This window comes from Cupressus sempervirens, chromosome 3 (assembly GCF_028749045.1).
Source record: "Cupressus sempervirens isolate cs-2001-9-10 chromosome 3, ASM2874904v1, whole genome shotgun sequence".
Lineage (NCBI taxonomy): Eukaryota > Viridiplantae > Streptophyta > Pinopsida > Cupressales > Cupressaceae > Cupressus > Cupressus sempervirens.
The window spans coordinates 560127085-560153697 of record NC_143120.1 but is presented as its reverse complement, the minus strand read 5'-3'; the positions used below and the strand labels follow the sequence as shown (position 1 = coordinate 560153697).

At 34.8% G+C, this 26613-nt stretch overlaps 1 protein-coding gene across 1 annotated transcript in view; it reads right to left on the bottom strand.

The window, feature by feature from the left end:
• The window catches only part of LOC149567651 (alpha/beta-Hydrolases superfamily protein), a 143428-nt gene that overhangs the window by 26883 nt on the left and 89932 nt on the right, over positions 1-26613 (bottom strand). The window contains exon 7 of the mRNA XM_089820901.1: positions 22249-22397. Coding sequence (XP_089677027.1) covers positions 22249-22397 — 149 coding nt within the window. The remainder of the gene's footprint in view (positions 1-22248; positions 22398-26613) is intronic.

The window sequence follows — 26613 nt, the reverse complement described above, 5'->3', positions numbered from 1 at the left end:
TCGTCAAACAAATGGTATGCAACATATATCTCCTTTATTGAATTCATTCCCATGTACAATGTTGCTATGAATTTGCCAAGACAAATGAGCTTACAATAATGACTACAATAGTGCCAAATCTGATTCTGAGTTATCACTTACAATAGCAAAATTATATGCCTAAGATTACAATGCTAACTACTAATAGTTGCAAGAGGAACCTGATAATAGTGATGCCCAATAGATGGAGATGAAAGTTGCAATCTAAATCAAGCATAAATATTGTAGCATGGGTACTGTAGCGTGGCACTATTCACGCGTACTGTAATAGCAAGGGAAAAAATGATTACTAATGGCTGACAAAGACAAATCTTCACGTCTGCACTCGATAGTCCTTCAATATTCTTCAAACCCTTCGGTCATTCCTTAACTTTAAGCACAAATAGAACTCCTGAATGAAGCTCTCCTGAATGCCAAATTCAATGGATATTTCACCACCTTGAATGGTTGCAACACTAAAGAATTGACGCTCTCCAATGGCTAACTGAAATCAGAAACCTTTAGTTTCTTCTCCCAAGTTCATATCTAATGCAATTGACAATAATTAGATGCCTAACAATGAAGCTCTCACCTCTATTTATTCTTTTCCTTCACCCTTCTAGAAGGAAATAAAATATTATTTAATTGCACTCTCTAAAAGCTTCCCCCTTTCCAATGCAATAATTAGTTGTACATCTATAAAATGCACTCTCTAGAAGCTTCCCCCTTTCCAATACAATAATTAGTTGTGCTTCTAGAAAATTAAATTAATTAAAGTCAAATCTAGATTTATTTATTTGTTGACTTTAATTTAATTTATTTCTCCTTATTTCTCCATTTAGCCTTCGGAGAATGAAAAGCTAAGAACTCCATTGAGGGCCCAAAAGATGGGGGACATTACATAGGCATAGCAATAGATTCTTGCAAATCCTCATGTGACTCTTCATTTTCTTCTTGTGCCTGTATGACTTGATCCTGTAGCCACTTATCAATCTCTCACTTCAAACCATTGTTGAAGAGTTTATTGTGCTGAAATGATAGATACTTCATTCGCAATTCTATATAATCCTTCATAGATATGTCTCTGTCATCCACCAAATAACCAATCTTGCTTGATTTTCTTCAGTGTCTCAACCAATGGGGAAGTTTGCATTTCTTGTTGCTCCGCCCTCGATGGCCTTGTGCATGTCAAGAGGTTGAGTGTTTCTTTCGCCCGCTTGTGGAGCTTTTGTTGACTTCTTCTTAGCTCTCTCAACACATTATCCAATCCATAACTCAGCGCCATGATTTGAACTCGATACCTGACAGGTTGGCATGACCACTAGCTCTAACACCACTCTAATGTTCCATATTCTAACATGCAACCCAATTTATTCCTATTACACCCATAAACTTGTGCAACGGCCACTTTGCTTGTGACTATATTGAATGGAGGCAAGGTTAAATGAACAAGACATACAGTTGAACTAGGAGTCTGTACGGAGTTGTAAGGCTAGCGTACGAGGTGGTGGAGACTAATGCAAGGTGGGGAGATTGGTGGCCATATGGAGAAGGAAGTGGATGACTGTATGAGGAAGAACTGGATGGCCATACAGGGAAGGAAATGGATGGTTGCACTGGACTTGGAGTGCATAGTCGTTAATGATGTCAACCCCTAGTGCAGATGGAAGTAATAACAATACATTCACCACTCACACAAACAAATGCCAACTGCACAGATAATTGCCAATACCAACAATTGCAATCAAGTTAAGAAATGTATATTCTCAGACAAAGATAGCGCTCTAGATGTGCCAAATCTGAAGCAAAGTAATCCAGAGACAGAATAGGGTGAGGGTTGAATCCCCCGACATTAGAATAGGGAGTAGGGAAGATCTTCCACTTCCGAAATAGTGAACAAATATAGAACTTTGACAGGGATTCGCAATACAAAGAAATAACCCAAATCACATATTAACAACTTCCTACACGCCATGCATAAATACCCCTTTGGACAAAACTCCTAAGAGATTACAAAGTATGCCGACACGGCAAACACCTACGGATAATTAATAAAAACTGGCCCTGTTATTAAATAATTAAAGGTCTATTTATAATATTATTTAAACTTTGGGACCATTAATTATTTTAAGTATTTTATTAAAATCAAGAACATTATAGAAGGCCAGAATGGTGTATCCTACTATGCATGGGAAAGATTCTGTTGAAGACGCTGCAAACATTGGTAAGAGTTTGGCTAATGCCGTAAAAGAGCTACTCTAGTGCCCTTTAGTTGTTTGTGGTCCTTTTTGTTTGTTGTGTGCTGGTTTTGGGTGCTGGAAACTGGTTTTTGCTGCTGCTATTTTGTTTCTTTCAACAGGTCACTTTGTTTTGCCCTACTTGGGCTTTGATCTTTTTTATATATTGATGTTGTTTGGACTAGGATTTCAGGTCCCTACAAAACTTGGTTTTGTAGTGGTTATCAATAGTTTTATCTTTGTGATGTAATCTTGTATGGAGTTTTGGGTCCCCTCAAAACCTGTTTTAACCTTAATCGAAAACAAATTCACTTACAAATCCAATTATGTTACTACATTTGATTAAATTATTGAAATGGATGTGAAATTTGAAGAAAACCTCATAGCTAAATAGCTTTTGAAATCTTTTCAAAGGATCAAAAATAAATTAAATAAACCCAAATTGTTTAGTTGAATTGAACATGTAGTTTGTAATGGCACTGCCATCTCAAAACATATTTAAGTTGTCCCAAACACTTCTAATTTTACAATTCCCATGATCAAAACAAGACATAAAACAAATAAGATGCACCTCTTGATGACCTATTAGAGGTACTTATTCATAATTTGGTGAGTGGAGACATAATGTATTTTCATCTACCAAACCATTTGATGACAAGAAGCCTAAGCCAACATAGTATAAGGAAACAAAAATATTTGGAGAACCACAAAATTCAAGGACATTACACTTACTAATGTATGAAATTGTACCAAGCCCTCCAAGAGTCATAAGTCCCAAATGATATTAACCTATCACAATTCCTTGCTCTCATGTTACATCTATCCTCAAATCACCATCTTAAATTTAGCCAAAGTGATATGTCTTCCATATCCATCCCACTTCCTCTATAAATTAAAATAATTGTGACCTAAACTTGATTTGACAACCTTGATACTTGGGAAAAATTAAATCCTAACAAAATACCATCACAATTTATGATGTGTAGAATGAAAGACAATAGGAACATTACACCTATCAGTTCAAGTGAGGCATATCATTTAACAAAACTTGATCTTCCTTGTAATATTATTTTGGGTCGTCCATGGATCTATGTGATGCAAGTTGTACCCTTTTCCTTCAATTAACCATCAAAGCTAATGACATGCAAAATGAGAGACAACAAGAACATTACACCTATCGCTTCAAGTGAGGCATATCATTCAACAAATCTTATTACATGTCATTAATCTTGATCTTCCTTGTAATAATATTTTGGGTTGTCCATGGATCCATGTGATGCAAGTTGTACCCTTTCACTTCAATTAATTTCTGACCCTTTAATATTGTAACATATTTGAAGGTCACTATCTAAAAAATTAATCATTGCCCCATCACTAATGGTACCTTCAAGCATGAACCCTAGCAATCATCTTCACATATGGATTCAATCAACCTTGCATCCACATCTACAACATCACATCCTGAACCACATCAAGATCATTCATTATGTTATAGAGAATATTAAATGTAAAATACTTTCACGTAAATAAGAGTACCCACCCCACCCAATCTTTTGGCAAGAGTATTAACAATCTAAAGCAAGAAAAAGTATCAACTAGCATAGTTCAACTACCTTATACAACATGGCATCCCAATGAATGACAACATAGAAGCTATAAAAAGGTCATACCTCTGCATGGGGACATTCTATTGATCATGTCACTCTAACATCTCAATAGTAATGACCCCTTAGCACCCTCTTTCATGCACAAATCTCAAGGGCATACTCACATTACAATTTTTTTATTCTACCAAAAATTATTCAACTTTAACTGTTACAAAAGCTTTTGTGTAGAATTAAATGCATTCCAAAATTGTCCACGCTAAACCTCTTAAGTCTTAGATTATCCCCAACAAAAATTCTTCAATTTTGCATTAGTGCCATATGGTAATTGATGATTATATTGATCATTCCTTCAATGCCTCATGAAATACTTGCACCCTAAGGTTTTTGATTCCCCGCCTACATAATCTCCATTTCTTTCCACTACTTTGTGCAGTCTTCTCTATGCACTTCAACTTATTCTTATACTAGTTTCTGGGTTACCACTTCTAATGTATAACCTTCATTTGTCTTTTTCTTAATTTTTTGTATTGTCCTTGCTTTATTGTATTAGCTTCAAACCTAGGGCATCTTTTTCCTCAATTCATTGCTATTATACCTGGTGTATGTTCCAAATACTTCAACCTAATCTAGGTCATTTAAGACAATAATATGATTTATTCTTTCGTTCTTTCTAATGAAATTCACATTCACACATGTTACATTTTTTAAAGGTTTATTTTAAATGCAATAATAAAATATCTCCAATTTCTTATGTCTCAACCTAACCAGTCCAATAATCGAGGCATGAGATTATTACTCTTCTTCATCAACATTTATTCACCATCTATTTATCAAGATTGCATGAAAATAACATAAAATGCATCTTAACTAACATAAAATGGTCAAGGTGCCTTCCTTGCTATTCTTTTTTTTTCTTCTTAGGCTAAGAAGGCCTTTTCATGTTTCTTATCTAATAAGAAACAAAGCATAATGACTTGAATGTCGAAAGCTCACTGTGATGGTGATGTTGTCGGTCATTTGCTGCCATGTCTCAGTTTTGTTACCAATCTGTTGGATGATGCTGTGTAAGAATTCCTATTTATTCCCTATTTATGTGCCAACCATTTGTTTTAAGGAACCCTATACGAAATGTAATCTACATAAATGCAGCTAACTGTCACAATTTTGTAAAGAGATGCGAATTAAATGTCATCATTGAGCACCTATATAAAAAAAGGATATAGTACAATCACCACTAGCTCAGCTATGGTAATATGAATACTCTATCATGTTGATCATTGCCAAAGAAAATGAATAATGTATAAAAAAAATATGGTACCCATAAACAAAAGTTTTGCTACAGTAAAAGAAAATAGATAGACAAGCTCAACACGCATGCATATAGACACATGTTAGATAAGCAACCTGACCTAAAATGCTATGCAAAATTGGTTGAGGTACACGTGGCTTTCTAGTTGAGAGAAGGCACTTATAAGTGGACACCAATAATGCATAAAATCAAAGGATCACTGGATCAAAACAGTGAAAGAAGGCAAATAAAATGTCATGGTTTCATCCCAGTCCCTCTAGTCAATACATCATCGAGGTAATAGAACCACATAACAGTGACGAAGCCAATATTTGCGGACAATCATTCCGACAATTGTGTGCAATAATGTCAAGTTTGTTTAATTCCTTGTGGAGTAAAGTCATTGTATGATTCTTGTAACAAGCCGTGGAGTGTAACAGTGGTGATTTTGCAACGGGATGCATGGTGATTGTGTTGGAAGGTATGTGTCGATGGGGAATGAGTAGATGTATCATACCACAGTAGAGTTAGAGTAAAGCAGCGAGTGTACTTGGTATTGGTGCAGCAGGTTGCGTAGAGTGAATGCATGGCAATGCTAATGAAGTATAATGCAAATAGTAATGGCCATAAATAGATGAGCATGTGAACGTAAATTGAGGCATGGGGAAGAGATAGGTATCACAGTTGTTGGGAGATTCCATTGTTAGAGAAGTGAAGTAAGCATGAGGTTGTTAGCATGGTTGGCTCACCAAACTAGTCACAGCAAGAGGTGGAGATGCAGGATGTTAGTCATGGAGGGTGGGTGAGGCAAGGACAGGGGGCAAAGCGTGCCCATCATATGTCAAGTGAACTGATGTATCATCCTGAGGTCTAGGCACTGGTTCGTGAGCATGGTGAGTCGAGTCAGATTAGGATGGTGTAGATGCAGCCTAGGGGCTCAAGAGTTTAGTGCAGCAAGCATTGCAAGAGGAACTGGGTGGTGATCTTGTGATGCGAGTGGAAAGTAGTCCTCCAAGCGTTACAGAAAGTCTTGGGAAAACCGCACGAAAAGTGTAGAGGGCGACTAAGGATGTTAGTGTGGGTGAGGTGATGAATGCAACGAGACAGTTGATTAGCCACGAAATCCCGATACAAGGATCAACAAGTGAGGAGTTGAGTGCATTAGGTGCAATCGAGCCAAAGTCGAAGGCTGAGGGTGTTACACAAGCAAAAAGTGAAGTGGTAGAATTGCAGAGAGTGTTGGTCACGTAGAGAGTCTGGGTGGAGAATGCATAACAAGAAGTCGCATTTTTCTTAGGTTTTATGTATAGAGCTCGTGAGGATGGAGCACAAACTAAAGACAAATGACTCCAAGTGGCGTTGAACACAGAATGGGCACAAGTGCAATCTTTGGAAGCTGAGCTGCAAGTGGAAAGATCACGAGCAGAGGAGAATGGTGCGAGGATTTGAGATGAGCGAGCATGTGCACAAAGGTTGCAAGATGCTCTGAGGATGGTGCAAGCAGGTTTAGAAAGTGCACAATTTATTTGAAGCACTATAGGCTTACTGGGTCATATGGTGTAATGGTGCAGACTCTATTTGCATTCAAGTTGTGAACAAGGTGGCCTTCAAGCTCGCTATAGTTATGTTAGATGTACTACATCGGTAACAAATGAAGTTTACTATCAACTTGAAAAAGACTTGGTGGATTAGGATGGATGTAATATGGTATCCCTTGTTGACACAAATATAAAGAAATAATTTATTTTTTCTATTTTCGTTTAACTTAAGCTCTGCTTATATTTGAGATTTATTGATTAGCTCAAATGCATTGGACATCAAGAAAAGAAGATAATCTTATGCAAGCCATTCAACAAATTTAAAATTCAATTCCTTACTCTGTTAAGAATGTAACATGATAATCTCCAAGTCTATAAGTGCAGGTCGCACTTATTCTTCTAAGTCTAGATGTCTACGAATGGCTTTAAATACTCTTAGTATTTCCTTTATAAGGTGGCGATTTTTCAGACTTGCTTGCATTAATACTAAACTAATATTATATGTTTGTTAGTGTTTAATCTTAAACTAAGTCTTATAAAGTCGCCGATTTTGAGAAGGTTATGATAGCCGACCAAGTATAAGGACATGTCCTTTGAGGATTAAGTCTCTTGGTTTAGATATTTAGATGGGTGCTGATGCAGTTTGAAAGACACACACAAAACTTAAGTCTTCTTCTTCAAGTATCTTCATCCAGCAAATTATAAATCAGAATTACTCTTCTTCAATCAAGACCAATTTTAGAAGTATTGGATCTGCATTAAACAAGGTGTTAACTTCCTCAAACATTTTCATAACATTCAGAATATTAAGAAGATTATTCTTAGCAATCGAAAGTCTGATCCAAATTTAAAAGAATTCGCAGAAACTTTACACTGTATCAGAGCCAAGTTATTAAATCCAGGGCTTTGCAAATTCAGTCATCAGACTTTACATATACCTAGTAATTTTTCTCCTATCTTCAATGGCATATACAATCAGGCTCGAGGACAGGTTTGATGGGAAGGAACACTTTGAAGCCTGGAAATTCAGAATCTTAATGATTCTTGAAGAGAACAATGTAAAACAGTTCGTTGATAGAGCATCCAAACAACCCCCAGTTGAGCCTCACAAATCCATATGGACCAATGGAAATAGAAAAGCTATTCAAATCATCTTGGATGGAGTTAAAAATGATATCGTACCTATACTTACAAAACATCAAATTGCCTACGATATGATGAATGCATTACGGAATGCATATGAAGTAAACAATGCAACTAGGGTTCTTGCACTAAAAAGGCAACTGAGTCACATCCAGATAAAGAAAGGAGAATCGATAAACTCTTATTTCCTAAGAGTTGTCGGCATTAGAGATGAATTATCAAGCATAGGAACCATCATTAATGACACCGAACTAACGCTCATGGCCATGGATGGATTGTCAGATTCATGGGAAACATTTGCACAAGGAATAAGTGCTAGAGATCAGCTTCCGAACTTTAACAGACTCAAGAATGATTGTCTTCAAAAAGACTCTAGAAAACTAAAGAAAGGAGAAAAACCAAAAGTAGAAGATGAAGAACTTCACGTTCTTAATGCAAACTCCTATAAGGGCAAGAAGAAGCATTTCAAGAAGAAAAGGGGAAATCAAAAGAATGGAAAGCCCAACAAAGATCCGTCTAATATAAAGTGTTTCAAATGTGAAAAATTTGGACACTATAGATTTAATTGTCTTGAAAATTCCAAACAACAGGCAAATTGTACTAATGTCATTAGAGAAGAAGATACTTACGATCCTGAGAACCCTGTTTTGTATTCCTCTCTATCAAATGAAATCTCAAATAAGGCATGGGTAATTGATAGTGGATCTTCCAGACATATAACAGGATACAAAGAAACTCTAGATTCTTTATCAGAGAAAGTTAACGATGAAGTTACTATTGGTGATAACTCTGCACTCAATTGAAGGAATTGGAAGTTGTACTTTGAAACTAAAAACAGGAAATACTCTTCTTCTTAAAGGTGCACTCTATGTACCAGGGATTAAAAGAAACCTAATCTCAATTACAACACTTGAAGATGATGGACACAATGTTGCATTTGTGGATGGCAAAGTATTAATTTGGGCTAAGAACTCTTTCATTAAGAAAGAAAAGTTAATTGGTCAAAGAAAGGGATATTTGTATGAATTGAATACAAAACCTAGTTGATTCATTCAAGCCCTAGTTCACGAAGCTGAGGATTCAAACGAAATATGGCATAGAAGATTAGGGCATCTAAACTTTAAAACTTTATCAACTATGGAAAAGATGGTTACCAGATTACCCAAATTAAATAAAGATCACCCTAGTATTTGTAAAGGGTGTGCTTTAGGTAAAAGTACTAGAAGTCCCTTTCATGATAGTACTAGGAAAACAAATAATGTACTAGAATTAATTCATTCAGATTTATGTGGACCTACTCTCTTAGAGGATTCTGGTATTATATCTTGTTCATAGATGACTTTTCTAGGAAAACATGGATTTATTTTTTAAAATGCAAGGAATCAAAAAAAATCCTACAAAGATTTAAAGAATTCAAAGCATTAACTGAAATTTTTTCAAGACATAAAATGAAAACCCTTAGAACAGATAACGGAGGAGAATATACCTTAGACTTGTTTAAAAGGTTTTGTAAAGAATCAAGGATCAAAAGGGAGTACACTGTTCCTTATAACCCAGAAAAAAACGGGGTAGCTGAAAGAAAGAATAGGACAATTATAGAAGTTGCTAGGGCTATGATTTTTGACCAAAATCTAGAATACTATTTTTGGGCAGAAGCCTCTTGTACTGTTGTATATATTCAAAACAGAAGCCCTCACTCCTATCTTAAAGATAAAACCCCTGAAGAAGTATTTACTAAAGTAAAACTTAATATAAGTCATCTCAGAATTTTTGGATGTCCCGTATACATTCATGTTCCAAAAGAAAAGAGAACCAAATTAGAAACATCTGGGAGGAAAGGTATCTTTGTAGGGTATAATGAAACTTCTAAAGCATATAGAATTTTCATACCTGGATAGAAAACTATTGAACTTAGTAGAGATGTAATCTTTGAGGAAGATCTTGCATTCAAAAGAGCCATAAGTTCCGATGAATCTTCTCCTTTATCAAGTTCTAAAAGAATTAGTGAATCTGAATCCCAGAGGGAGAACTTTGAAGAAGTCAAAGATGAAAATATGAACCTTGAAGAAAATTCAAAGAAAAGACCACTTTGGGCCATAAAAACAATTGAAGCAGCTCAAAACTTTGCTGCACCTTCAGGAACGGTCAGAGAAAGTAAAAGACCTAAAAAATTCTCTGGTTATACAACAAATATGATTGATTTGTCCAAAACAGAGCCAACCAATCCTTTTGATGCTATTAAACATCCAGCCTGGAAAGAAGCTATGACAGAAGAATACCAATCAATTATGAAAAATGATGTTTGGGAAATTGTTCCAAGACCAAAAGGAAAATCTGTTGTTTCTTCCAAATGGATATTTAAAATAAAGCATGCTGCTAATGGTAGTATTGAGAAATATAAAGTCAGATTTGTAAGCAGAGGATTTTCTCAGAAAGAAGGGATTGACTATGAAGAAACCTTTGCTCCTGTTGCCAGATATACCTCTGTACGAGCAGTTTTAGCAATTGCCGCATCAAAGGGATGGAAGGTACATCAGATGGATGTAAAGACAAGATTTCTAAATGGAAAGATTTCAGAAGTCTATCTGGAGCAACCGGAAGGATTTGAAACCCATGATCCTAACACATTTGTTTGCAGGCTCAAGAAAGCTCTCTATGGGCTTAAACAGGCTCCCAGGGCCTGGTATGAAAGGATCGATAAATATCTCACCAGCTTAGGATTCTCCAAGAATGAAGCTGATCCAAACTTATATTATAAAAGAGATAAAGATGATATGGTAATTCTAATATTGTATGTTGATGATTTATTAATCACAAGAGAATTCAAGATGAAAGACTTGGGGCTTCTCCATTAGTTCCTAGGATTGGAAGTACGACAGAATCCTAACAGTATCATACTTAATCAAGGAAAGTACACATCAGATATCTTGAAGAGATTTGGAATGTGTAATTGCAAGTCTGTCTTCTCTAATGGAGACTAATTTACATAAACTTAAAGAAGCAGCTGCAGAATCACCTCCAATAGATTCTACTCTCTACAGACAAATGATTGGGTCATTTATATACCTAGTAAATACAAGACCTGATAGTTGCTATGCTCTTAATGCCTTAAGTTAGTTAATATGTGAAACCTAAAGAGATTCACCTAGTTGTTGTTAAACACATTATGAGGTACTTACAAGGCACTCTTAATTATGGACTCAAATATGAGAAAGTTGCTTTAGATTTGCATGGAGTCACCGATTCAGATTAGGGTGGAAGTGTTAAAGACAAGAAAAACACTTCAGGATGCTGTTTCAGTCTAGGATCAGCTATGATTTCATGGATATGTAGAAAGCAGTCTTCAATAGCTCAAAGCTCCACAGAGGCTGAATACATTGCAGCAGTGATGGCCTCCCGAGAAGCAATATGGTTGAGGACATTACTTGTGGGATTATTTGGGCAAGCCATGAGTCCTACGATTATTCATTGTGATAATCAAAGTTCTGTCAAGCTCTCAGTGAATCCAGTTTTCCATGACAGGTCCAAGCATATTGAAATTCCTTACCATTATGTAAGAGATATGGTTGATAGGAATTCTATAAAATTGGAATACATTTGCACTGCGGATCAGACAGCAAACATACTCACCAAACCTCTATCTAGAGTAAAGATAGAACATTTCGGGAGGAAACTTGGTATGGTTGAGTTGTAATCCATTTGTACTCTTTTGATTATTAATAAAATAATGTTATTTTGTCAGGATATTGACTGTTATGGGCTCCACCATTTGTATTCATTTGTATTCAATATTTTAAGAGGTGACGATCCCTAGAAAAAATGAATACTCGTATAAAACATTATGAGAGGTGATGATCTCGTAGATAATGTGCTAAACAGTAGAGTTCTACTGTAAGATCTAGATGAGTTCGAGATCATATTGTGATATAAACATTGCTATGTCTATGAGTCATAATTTGGATAAAGGAAGAATTTTAGTATTCTCCAGGTTTATCTTGTATTCTGGTAGATCGTAAACTCAGGATCTTGTTGTGATATAGAAATACCAGTTTCTATGAATCACAACTTGGATAAATGAAGAAATTAAATTACTCTTCAGATTTATCTATAACTTATCACTAGTAGCAGTGATTTGTCATATCACAGATTGAGTAATATGACATTGTGTTGTGTTCTAAGATATCACATACTAAGAAGATTTAGATAGATATAGAGTATTAATTCTTGCTTATTCATCTGTATTTGATGTTGCTAGATATAATATCTCTCTGTGAGACTATCAAGTTAAGAGGGAGTGTTAAGAATGTAACATGATAATCTCCAAGTCTATAAGTGCAGGTCGCACTTATTCTTCTAAGTCTAGATGTCTACGAATGGCTCTAAATACTCTTAGTATTTCCTTTATAAGGTGGCGATTTTTCAGACTTTCTTGCATTAATACTAAACTAATATTATATGTTAGTTAGTGTTTAATCTTAAACTAAGTCTTATAAAGTCGCCAATTTTGAGAAGTTTATGATAGCTGACCAAGTATAAGGACATGTCCTTTGAGGATTAAGTCTCTTGGTTTAGATATTTAGATGGGTGCTGAGGCAGTTTGAAGGACACACACAAAACTTAAGTCTGCTTCTTCAAGTATCTTCATCCACCGAATTATAAATCAGAATTACTCTTCTTCAATCAAGATTGATTTTAGAAGTATTGGATCTGCATTAAACAAGGTGTTAACTTACTCAAACATTTTCATAACATTCAAAATATTAAGAAGATTATTCTCAGCAATCGAAAGTCTGATCCAAATTTAAAAGAATTTGCAGAAACTTTACATACTCTAACTTCAAGAATAATTGGGAATAACAAAAAAGATAACTTTAATTATCTTGAATCCAATAGTTTAAACATAGATTTTGTAACTAGTTCTAATCAAATCCAAATTGTTCTAGAAGCATAAAACAAAGAGCAAGGCTAGTGGAAGCACCTTGTGCCAGCTCACTAATACTGAACCACTCAAATAACTAGAAGTTCAAACCTATGTTTCGGAAATGTCTTTAATTTTTCAAAAGACATTGCTACTTAGAATACATTGTTCACCTAGTCCACACAATGAAAGTGGAAGCTCGTTGGTTTGACGTTGGCACGAATTGTTCATATATATATATATATATATATATATGTCTTTATTTTAGGAAATAGTTTACGTTTTGGCAATACCTGACCACGTCTAAGAATGGACTTTGGTAGTCGAACTTCTAGTTGATTCCCTATATGTTCACCAATTGTTAGTCAACACACCAAGAATACAAAGATTATCCTTGAACGAATTTCATCTCAATGAGCATCTTACACCAGACAACATCGAACGATGGAGCCATGACATACACTTGTTCCCCTAACAAAAAGCTCAGGGTAGCTAATCCATATAGTACCTAAGGTATTTAGGACAAACCTGAGTTGGTGGAAATTTCACCAAAACAAATATAACTTGAACACCAAATGAGTCCAGTCCTAGTCAGTTTTTCCTTAACCATCTACTCTAGTTATCTTGTCTACACAAGAAACTTTCAAAGGACTAGTGTTACATCCCATATTTTTGTTTAAAATTAAAATGCTCTGTATAGCAGTTGAGATTACATGTAAATTGGAAATGGCTGATTACATTGGTTATTTGTTATGATTTCATGTAAACTGGAAATGGTTGGTTAATATGGTTATTTGATATGATTATATTAACTGCATTAAAATGTTTGGGAAGTGTACTTTCACCATGTTATTTTTACTTGGAGGTGCCCAATGAAGGGGGAAAAGCATTGACAAAGAGGGAAAAGGGCACGAGCACCAACCTGCCACCAAGTTTGTCAAATATTATTATTAAGGTTGTAGCTTCTGTCAGATTGATTTTATCATGAGATACCTTGTTGATGGTAAATCATCTTTAAGATAAATATCTTATATATATATGTAATACACTATAAATTATTATATAATAATATAATAATATATTAAATATATAGTTAACATAATAATATTACACATGTACTTAAAGATGAGTTATACATATGGTTATTTATTAACTAAAGATGATAAACTATAAAGACATGTCTCCTCCTCTCATATTTATGAGTCTTCAAATCTGCATTTGGAAGACATCAATCACATTGGCAATTTTACTACATTTGCAAAAACGATCCTCGAAAAGCAACATGGTATCAAAGCCAATCTGCAAACTTGTATGTGATAATTATTTGAAATTTTCTGAAATAAGTTCAACTGCAGTAAATATTCAAAGATTTTGAAATCACAGCATATACAAAGATTTTTGTATTCTGAATTATGTGGCTTCTTATACTGTGATCACTGTTGGTGGAAGACATTGTAATGGAGAACTTGTTTTGTGATTATTGTTCTACAATTAGCATCCATAAACTCTGCGAACTGGGTGACCAACACTCTAAAATTCAGTCATCTTCATTATCTGCAAATTAGACACCACAAGTCGGGCAGCTGGAAGGTTGGTGTTCGGTGTAAATTTCTGGGCGCTTTAATTACCAAATGACATATGTTTAAGATGCCATTGAAGGGCGATCTGTACATTGGATTGGGGACATCATTATTGGTGCAATTTTTCGCTATTCTTGTCACCCCTGCTGGGCATTATTATTCTCTGCTGAAAATCATGGGTTCTGTGTGACATTATTCTGTAATTCATGGCACATATTAGGAAGCCACGTGAGAGTTTCAAAGGAGGATGATTTCATTCTAAGGAAACATAATTTCTTTTATCAAAGCCTTTATAACTACTCAACTGCAAACTAGATTATTCCTTGCAAGTGCCCATTCTAAGCACCATGGAGAAAATATGAAGAAAGGCGGCAATCTATATTGTTGACCAAACCAATATTGACTAGTGGAATAATTGATTTAATCGATGATTGTGAAAACTAATGTGAATTTGTACTTCCAACAGTGAATAATGTGCTTGAAGATAAATTTGTGCACAGTTCATAGAAATGATGATACAAATAAAAGTGAGAAGATGAAGCTAATAGCTCAGATTTTGAGGAAGAGAATAAAGGGCTCACATCAGCATTGGGCAAAGGTAAGATTAAATGGTCACCGAATTCAAAGGTATGCCTCATATAAATAGGTAATGGGATGTATATTTATTGTTGCAAATCCAATATTTATTAGAATGTTAGATATTTGTTCTTGCAAATAGAATATGAATGGTAATAATTAATACTAAGGTCATTAATGGGGCCGATAAGGTATGCAAAATATCATTTGTACTTTCTCTTTAAGGAAATAATATATTGAAAGTGTAGATTAAAATACATATATTAAGTATATGTATATATTTAAATATTCATTTAAATTTTATATTTGTTTGAGTTACAATTAATATGAGTTACAATGTGAATCCTGATAATATTAATGAGAAATATAATTATGTTGGAGATATTTTGCCTTGATCTTTCTTCTGAGAATGTTCTTGCAAGAAAAAGAGGGAGATTAAGAATCAAGGATGAGTTTAAGAAAATGGAAGGACATGTTTGCTTCTACTATTAAGCTTAATAAATGTTTGGAGCTTCTATGGATGAAAAGAGCAAGTTGTAACTTAGAAAGAAGTCACCAAATTGATGTGATGCAAAAGTGTTCAAAGATATAAGAGTGAGAATTTTACATTGTGGGGGGAATAATAACCTATGTTTCACTCCCACTTGAACCATCTTTAGTAAGGAGATGTTTCATGACCCTCATGGGCAGATAAGTACTCCTCTGAGGATGTTCTTATGAGAAAAGAAGATTGGTACCTTACACATGCTATCAAATATTGTGTAAAGGAGAATTCATTAGTCATTTGACGATCAAAATAAAGTGAGGATCTTGAAGTGAATATCTTTAATGATTGAGATTATGAGTATCTTTCTACATTAAAAGGGAGTATGACGCTTCTTCAAAGGCAATGCATGAGCTTAGAAGATAAATACTCAAAGGGAGTCTAAAAATAGGTGTGTGATTGCATGATGTTGATGGGCCTACTCCTATGTATGTCATGAGGAAGTAATGACTTATCACCAGAAGATCAAAAAATCAATATCAGATTCAGAGTGAGTCTGACAAGAATCCTTGGGGGAAGAGAGCCTCTAAAGGAGTAACTAGACTTCCCAAGATCATTGTTCCGAAGAAGAATTTTGAGGAGCAATCCTTTGTGAATGATATCTTCTCTATCAAGAGAAGTTATAAGTAAAATTTATTGTAATGTATTCTTCTCTATGAGATAGAATTGAGGTGAAAACCTTTGTACGACCCTCTGACTGGGTTCATGGTGGGTAATATTTCACATATGATATGTAATGAAAGGTGGCAATCTTTCATTGACATATATAAACAGAAGCTAACCATTATAAGATGAGGATCTTATAAATGGTAGACTTGTTATCATGGTTCTTTGGGCTGGATTTTGTCGGACACCACAATAATGAACATGTTATGGTTCTTTGGGCCGAATCTTGTTGGACACCATAGTTGCTACTATAGACCACACCTAAGGTGGTATTTTTAAAGTAATGGAAATTGCTTCAATTGTGTGTTATGAAAGGTAAGAAATTTAGTCTCATAGTGAATTGAATATCATACTAAGATGATATCTCTTCTTATTCTTTAGAGCATAATGTGTTCTATAAATCCTCCCTAGCTAAGAGGGAGTGTTAAGGTTGTAGCTTCTATCGGATTGATTTTATCATGAAACACCTTGTTGATGCTAAATCATCTTTAAGGTAAATATCTTATATATATTATATGTGTAATAAAATATATATTATATATTATTATATAATAATAATATAATAATATATTACATATATGCTTAAAGATGAGTTATACATATGGTTATTTATTAACTATAAAGACATGTCTCCTCTCATATTTATGAGTCTTCAAATCTGCATTTGAAAGACATCAATCACATTTGCAATGTTACTACATTTGCAGAAATGATCCTAGAAAAACAACAAGTATTTGCCTAAACCACCTTAAACAGGGTAAAATAGACTAGGGCTAACTAAATAATGCCAAGTGTCCACTATGAGTTGCCTAGGTCATCTAAATTATAAAGATGTAAATAAATTTTTTTTAAAGATTATTACCTTAAATTGGAATCTAGATGTTCTGCATTGCCTGTTGCCGAAAGTATTATATGGATAACACCATAGCACTTATGTATACTTTTACGTATATATATGTTCGTATGTATATGCGCATATATATACTCATACTCTTAATATAACATGTATATGTATACATATATATAGCGCCAAAATATCACTTACAAATATATGTATCATTATGAGTTATATATAATAGTGAGTGAAAAATTTAATATCCATTCAGGAAAAAGTCCATTGGTCTTTATAATCTTTTTATTTTTGGGCCTTTCATATTTCTTCCAAAATGACATCAAGATTGTAACCTTCATATATGCATGTCTCTGCCACCTTGTTTTCTTCATACAAACTTGACTCCACCTTTTGCCATTTTGTGCCTACGTTGGCCGAACATCATTCTATATATCTCTCTAAGGCAGATGATCATACTTTTGCTCTCGTAGTCTATGAAATATTATTACCTATTTGCAACCATATGATTTCTAGGAAAATATATTATCAGCTAGCACAAATTCAGAACTGTATTACCAGTTAAGTGTTCTCATTGAGTTTACTGATCGACGACTTAATCAAGTGATTGACATTCCAAAGCTCTTGTATCAAGTCGTTTATCTTCTTAAATTGATTTATGTTATTTCCTTGATAAAAAACATAGGATTATAGTCATAGCTTCATTTGATGGTCCAATTGGACCATGCTTATTTTTTGCTATGTGATACGAAAAGGATTGGGAGTGTTATACCAGTTGTCCCTAGATCACATTGGGCCAATAAAGGCCTTTGATTTACAATGCTTGATTTCTACTTACCTACTCATTTATGTCAAATAAAACGATGGAACGCCTATACTCCAAATACAGTGACGTTAATGCATACGTCTCTGAGATTATGGGAGATTGTACATGGTCTTTTCTGATTTTCTCTAAATATGAATACATCAAGAATTTATCCTACATAGAAAAATATTTATAAAGCAAACTGAAAGGAAGGATAGCCAAGGATGGTTGAGATGAGAGGGGTAGTCCATCTGACATGGACAACTTAATAAACCTACAAGTTAGAAAGTTGTATCAGAATATGATGAATTAATGAAAATTTGAAAATTAGTAAAGCTAGTCAACTCATAGTAGAAACGTGGTATTAGTTGGTCTATCAAGTTGAGTGGTGGGTGATCAAACATGTACATAGTGTCCTCTAAAAATCCTTGGTCAAGGATGGCAGCATGGATTTTGTTCTTGGTTTACCAAGGACTCAACGAGGGCATGATTCAATTTTTGTGGTGATTCATAGGTTTTCAAAGATGGCACATTTCATTCCCTACAAGAAGACTAGTGATGATGTTCATGTGGCATGAATTGTTTTTCAAAGAAGTGGTGAGACTATATGGTCTACCAAAGAGCATAGTTTCATATTGAGATATTAAGCTCGTTGGTTATTTCTGGCGCACATTGTGGAAGACGTTGAAGACGGATTTGAAGTTCAGCTCATCACATTATCCATAGATTGATGTATAAACAGAGGTGGTGAATAGGAGTTTGGGAAATTTGTTGAGATATTTGGTTGGAGACAAGCCAAAAGGATGGGATTGATTTTACTAAAGGCAGAATTTGTATACAATAACTCTGTCAACGGGAGTACTAGTAAATCATCATTCCAAGTTGTATATGGGGGTAGTCTCATAAATGCTTCTAAATTGAGGAAGCTAGATAAAAGAGAGCTAAGTAGTGTTGAAGCTGAGGATTTTGCAGAACACTTGAAGAACATCCATGAGGAGGTGAGGAAGCACATCACAAAGATGAATACATAGTACAAGGCTAAAGAAGATGAGAAAAGGAGGCATATGGAATTTTAGATTGGAGATGAAGTCATGGTTCATTTGAGGAAGGAGAGACTTCTAGTAGGTACATATAATAAGTTGAAAATGAAGAAGTATGGGTCATGTAAGATACTAAACAAGCATGATTCAGAGAATGCCTATGAAGTTGAGTTGCCCACTGAACTAAATATTTCACCAGTATACATTTCAAGTTTGACAAATCATCATGAAGGAGGCGATGAAGATAAGGTCACAAAAGCACAGTGGAGTATTCCAACAACTACTTCAACTACAAGGGAGATTAAGGAGATATTGGACAGTCGTGTTGGAAAAAGTATAAGGAATAAAACATATGAAGAATATTTGGTCAATGGAAGAGGAGACCTATGGAAGACTCATCATGCCTAACAAGGGAGGAGGTTAACCATCTTGATTTTCCTCTAAACATCTAAGACATGATAGGGTCACTTCTCAAACTACCTCGGGTGTCTCATACAGCATCCTGGGTGTAAGGGAAATCTTGTATCACCCAAATAATATTTTTGTTCCTATTTTTTCAATAAGGACTATTTCAGTGAAGAGTTACTCTTTGTGAAGATTACTATTTTTAGTAAGTGGGTCATACGAACTTGGAATGTTCTAATTTCACAGGTGGAGGTTCATCTTAGTCATATTAGCTCACTAGTGGAGCTTCATAGTCATACCATATGTATTGCAGGAGTTATTGAGGTTTTTGGGTACAAAATCATTGAGCTCAGTTTTGAAGGTCTAAACGACACAAGAATGAGGTTGCGCCCCAACTATCAGTGCTTATGCAATAAGGACCCTATAGATTAGGAGCTCTCATTTCCGAAAAGTACTTATAGTAGCCAATTGGAGTTGATTTGCAAAAGTTATGGCCTCCAGAAGTTGGGGTACCTAAAATTATAATTTGTAATTGCTTTGAGCCGACCCTGTGTAATAAATATTTAAATAATAGTTATTTGGGGTTTAGTTGGCCTCAAAGGTTAGGGCTAAGTGTCTACGACCTTCCTGGGAAATGGAAAGTTGCCTATATAAGGAAGGTCTGAGTGTTGTCTAGGGTAGTTCTAGGTGTTGTTCGGGCTGTCTTGAGGAATATTATGTTGTTACTCTGTTATTGTTGTGTGTTAGTGGTATTAAGGGGACCACCCTTCATCACATATACAACAACCTTCTCGACAACTCCAATCTTTGCATTAACAATTTTCAGATATTCCGTTTGCATGGGGGATTTGGCAGTCCCCTTCCAATGCAATTTGTATTAGTATCATTGTGTTTTTCCAATTTCCCTGTTTTTTCCCTGCAATGAAACTGTCCATTGAAGATTCGGTTCCCTAGTAAAACTCTTGTAGATTAACAAATCTTCCAGCTCTAAAGATATCAACCTTCTGATAAAGACTAATCAGCATCCTCCAGAAGTCGAAACAATTCCTATCACTTTGCAAATTCTTACAACTGATTTTTCTCTAGTTCCCCGAGAATGATTCCCCAACCCTCTGATATCATCACTTCCAGATGTAACTGCCTTGTCTCTTTGAAATCTTATTTTAAATTTTGTTCCCTATCACGTTAAAACTTATATATTTGTTTCCTCATTTCATTATGTAATTTTATGACTGAGAAATATTATTATTTTTAATACATTGCCAAAGAGGGTTTTTAGCATTTAATTAAGACATGTAATTTTTAGCTCATAGGTCAGGGGGTACATTACAATGGACTTACTGGATCTCCTTAAGATGATGATGGTAGTTCTTATTGTATCCTTCTCAGCCATTGTATTCTGTCACTATATTTATGGTACAGCTGGCACTGATTGATGCTCTTGTCAGGTTAAGTGAACCTTCAAATTCCTTACTTTATTAATGTTAACTTGGTCAAGTTAAGCTGGCATAATAGTATGGTATGTGAATGTCAGATGTTCTCTTTCTTGTGACATGACTGTATTCTTGCATGGTGCGAATGGGTGAAATGCTGAAAAATGGATTGTGATGACAAGATGATGAAGCATGGTTAGAAGATGAAGTTAATTATTACTGACTGTGGGTAATGAATTAAAGTCAATGTTCCTTGATGACTTCCTTGCAATGGTCATCTATGATCTATCAATGGTGTGTATGTACTTGATATAATAGTCATATAGTGTTTGGAATTGTGCAAGTTAAAATGCTATTAAGTTAACAAAAATATCCTTTAGGGTTATCTAGACTCTAGAGATCATAGAAACAAGTTGAAGACATAACCTTCACTCTTTGGTAAACATTCTTATCTTTAGCTATTGGAAATTGATGACGCTAGTAACGACTGCTGTTTATTATTTCATTTATAACTAATGGTTAAAAAATTGCATGAAAACTATTAAGGTTAGGTATAAGTTAGCTAAGCTATGCAAATTAACTGAGTAATCCAAGGTTAAAAACTGCCCTAGACTAATTTGACAGTGTTATCACTGACATTTCTATTTGTGATGTGTAAGAGGATACTAAGACACCACTTTAATCATTCGAGAAATAAAGACAACGCTTCCTTGAGAAATTCCCAACGGACTGGGGGTTTGAGACATAGTCATACCCACTGTTGCACAGAGGCTTGCTGATTTGATGCCATGGTTATACTGTGGGATTGGATTATAGATCCCTTAATATCTTATTTAACAAAACGATCAAGCATTTAAAGCCTCTATAGCTCATCTACTTTTAAATCTTCCTAGAATAGTGAGCCATTTGAATGTTATTCTGCTTGCTCAGCATTCTAACCTTGCATACCAGAACAAGATTGTAAATGCCAAACTGATATTATTAATAATGTATACAGATTTTGAGAGAATTAAAGTTGAAGAACAGAACACTTCAAGATTGCTTCTTATAGCATATAAGTTGAAGTATTTAACAAATAGGGATAGTATAACATGGAAACTCAGTATATGTAGATGAGATTTCATGTTCATTGACATAATACTTATTGTTTGAGACCCACTAAAGATCTCCTACAGAATGAGGTCAGGAGAGTCTCATAGTGAGGTATGGATGACTGCATGGGAAACAATACAATCACACACAAGTGATTATGGAGCACATATATATCTAAGTTAGATTGTGTCACTTTGTTGGCCAAGAAGGATGTCATGATGAGGTGGCACTGAGAACTTTTCTGAATGTCGGGAACCATGCAATGTGCCAACTTGCCATTTATGATGATATAGCTTAATGATTAAGATTTTTGGTGAGATGTTTAGGATTAACTTTTCAGCTATATTTTATCCTTTAGTCATTTAAGTAGTTAAAGAGCCACAATGAAGAGATACAATGTTTAAATTTTTTTATTTTTGAATGAGGATTAATCAGTGTATCAGTTGAAAAAGAGAATAATATAAAAGAAAATAAGGGTATTAGATAAAAATAGGTCAGACTCAACAACCTGCCATGGATAACTGCAATAAGGGTCCCAGATGTTTGCATTATCTCATATTCATTGGGTGTCACCTTGTGGGTCCAACATGCATTTGCATGCCCATCAAAGCCATGTTTGATCTGCATGCCACTTTTCGATATATTTCTCACATACACCTGCATGCAATTAATAGAGCATTTTTATCAATATGTTCAAGAAGAAAAAACCTTGCAAGTACTGCAAAAAAAGAATTGAAGCGGAATATTTTCCACCTGATCAAGAAGGCAGTCATGGAATGACTTGAAACTACGAAATGAAGCAGAATCTTGATAGGATAATCTCTGGCTTGTCCATTTCTTTGCATGACCTATATCTACTAAAGTTGAAAAAAAAAAAAAAAAAAAAAAATCCTTGCAAGGAAATATTTTTCCTGCATGCATGCGAGGAAAGAGTCAAATGTTTACCCAAAAAAAACTTTTGATTGCTTAAAATATCTTAAAAACCAAATATTTTTCATCAAAGCAAGTTCATAGCTTGAGCTGATAAAAAACACAATGGTTTATAAAATTATAGATATCTTAAAATCATTCTCAATCACCATTTCACCCCCCTCTACCTCACCTTCACCCTACTAATACTAAGGGGCAGATAACTGATAAAGTGGGGATGGATTGGTGGTATTAACTCAATGTGGGCCCCATCAATATATTATTGTGGGTGGTTTCAAATGGCACCCTACGGGGCAGATTACGGGTTCAACTTACCTGAACATAATGCCCAACATAAGCAACACCCCAAAATAAAGGTCAAATAGAATGACCAAGTTCTAAATCATTAAAATTTCCATCCGGTGGACACAAGAGACTCGTGTGCAAATTGCCTAATGAAATGCTACATGCCTAAATGTTGAAATTTGAATGGGTCAACTATAACCAATGAAAAGGATAGTTGCAATGGTGAGACTGACACACAAGGAAATTGATCCATTTGAAAGAGAAAACAAAACAAAAAACCCAAAAGAAAGAAATACGCTTACTAGAAGTGTATTGTATCTTGTTAATCAATATAAAATAATGTTATGTTAAAGGCTTTCCATCATTATGCCAATATTTTAAATTTTGGAAGGATTAAATCAACTTCAAGCAACCTGCACATCATCAAACAATGGAGCTTCTTTGATGCCTTGAGATACGGAAAGAAGAAATCCAAGCTTCAACCCGGAAGCAACGATAATAACACGCAACAAATGGACCACATTGAGAAACAGAATGAATGCTTTAACAGTAAAGAAGATAATTTTGAAAGCTATTGACCTGATGCAAAAATCGTCTAGGCAAGACACTAGTATGTATTATACTCTATGTTACCCGGAGTTTCTGGGACAGGGTGGCAGAGAATCAAATTTCAAGGATGTTTTTTTTTGGCCAGAGCAGGGAATGGATATAATACACACACACATGTCTGATTTCTCTATGTTCATGAATCTATTATTTGAATAAGTGTTTAAATGCAATCAATTCCATCAGCATCATGATGAGGACAGCAAGCCTGATGATAAGTTTGAAGATGATGGAACTCAAGATATGAGTGAGGAAATGTGTTCAGAAGATGAGAAGAAATCAGCTATGCACGAGCATTCTAAGTATGGAGCTGAAGCGAATTGTACACAAGAGAATAATCAAGCAAAGGAGATTGATCTAAACGCTAGTATTCAGCAAAGACCACGGTGCACCTGATGACTTCTTAAAGGCTGAACAAAAGTCGGACTTTGTTAATAAAGCAATAAATGTTGTCTATGGGAATGATGTATCTAATTCAGCAAGGTTCAAAGTGTCATATGATCAAAATCAGGTTTTTGATAGAGGAAAGAATCAATGTTCATTTTTGGGGGGGCCTCGGGCCACCCAATTTCACAATGCATTATGTTAAGCATGGATGCTCGGTCTGCTCCTACAGAGATAGCTGGAGTCTCATTATGCCCACAAGGGTCATACGTCCCCAACAAGAGCCATTGTTGGAGCCTTACTTTTTGGCAAAAATCCTGGCCTCTATTTATAATGTTGGAGATTTGAAAAGGGAAGACCATTAATGTCAAAGATCAATAGAATATAATGTAAAGGATGGTAGAAGTGTAAAGTCATAGAGTTAGCCATTCTCTGTGAGCTTGATGCTTTACAGAAGATGATTTTGATTGAATGCAGCAAACTGAGGAGTTTGCCAAGATCTTTTTGAAGCTCCAATGTTTGAAGACGATGGATCTAAGCTAGTCTTCAACTTTGTGATTTTGGGCGGTACCTTTCCTACTGTAGAAACTTAAAGAATCTTTGTGAATGTACTGGTTTACTGACCTCTGATATTGCAAGCACAAACAATTAAGGTAGGGGACTCACAATAGTTTGAACATGTGTATAGAAGTTCAACTATTATACACAATTGATTGCATCATAACAAATGTCTGCAGATTGGAAAAACTTAATTGTCCAAGTTTGTAGATTTAATTTGCAAGGCTGTCTTACAGCCTACAGATATATTAACCACCAGCATTTAAAGAGGAACTGGATAAGATAGTATCATGTGTGTTTAGTAAAGACATTATAAGCTCTTCTCCAGATTTTACTACCACAGAAGCATACAAATGCTAACTAAGTTGACACAGCATTCATCATTGCCAGAAAAATGAGCATAGTTTGTTTATAAAAATACTTTCCAGTATACAAAAATTAATAAACTGTAAAGGCATCATCAATCAAGACATTTGTAGTGCTTTCCTAGTCACTTTATCTTCAAAAGTTTATACGTATGAATGAGAAAGAGAAGAAATAACTGTTCCAAGTAACTGACAGCATCGTGCACAAATTGGATGTGATTGTGCCATTATCCAGAAATCATAATGATGGAATTATCATGTGCGATAAACCATGGCATAGAGATCATTAGGATGATTAATAGACAACAAGTTTTGAAGTATCAGCAACCTATAATAACCGCACCAACATATTGAGGGGAAAACAAATCATTTACATCGATAACGAATGAGATCATTTATTAAAAATGATTAGATCTTCAGTATCAATGCAAGTTTGGCATATGCGGAGGATAAAACGAAGAGCCGAAGAAGAATATACACCTGGAATTGTCTGCTCCGTCGAAGGGCTTCTCAAAATCACAACCTACGTTTGAAGATAGAGGAATAGGTGAATGCAAAGGAAATATTGTGATTGTCGAGAACTTGAAGCCAGGATAGACAAAGAAATGCCATTTTGGAATTAAATTTCCATTTGTCAAATCGACAGGTCAACAAAGCCCAATGAATAAGGAAAGAAATTATTAAAAATTCCATCTATTTCATTAAACTAAAGACATTCAATGGCATAGTTCCATAAAAGGAGAAAAGTCATGTTAATAAGAAGAGACATAATAATATTAACTGCAAAAAGTGTGACTAATCAAATAATTGAGTATTCCTAACGAAAGGATGTATTAAAAATTTAAAAGTTGTTTCCATTTAGAATATATATATATATGATTCATTTGGAGGGATAGATCCAAAAAAAAAAAACAAGACCATATTCGACAAACAACATTTGAAGAGGAAATATTTTATTTTCACTCATAAGGAGGTTTAAGGAGTGAAAAGATGAATTTTTAATGTAAATTTATTGATTATATTTTAATGATAAATAGGAGCCTTTTAGCTTTTTGATTATTTAAAAGGCAAGGAGATTTAAATTGCAGTTGATTCATCCTTATAATAATCTTTAAATTTTGTAAACAATTTAAATGTCACAAAAGTGGACACGGTCATTTAGCATCTTAAATGATATCATAAATATAGTGAAATATTGAATTGTTTCCATATCTCGTCCAGTTTGTCTCCCTACCATAGGAGTAAAAGTTCAATCTGGACTAATTTAAGATTGCATATATATTTGATATGTCGCATCTTGATTATTAAATTGTTGACAATATAAGTGTGTAGAACTTTATAATGTTGTCCATAAATATCTCGTTGTAGTTGACTCTGTTGCCTAAATATTGGGTTTATATTTAAAGTCATAAAATCTATATCTTCCTTCTTACAAGCATCAAACCAATTGTTAAGAACCAAATACAAAACATTCAATTATTTCAAACAAGCATTCAAGTTTATTTGATCGAGCTTGAGGATTCTGCTAGCCGAAGAATTCAGAAGGCTTAAATTCACTATAGAAAAGCCTTGAACCATGCAGTTAGCATTTGAGGTGAAGGTTTACCCGCCTAGGTGTAGCGAAGCCTAAACTCCAAGGGAATCAAGGTGATTCTTGTTCATTGGCTAGAACTGATTGCGGAATCATGTTGGAGAATTGGCAAGCTCTTGGATTTCCAATTTGTGGTTTTGGGAACCAACAGGGA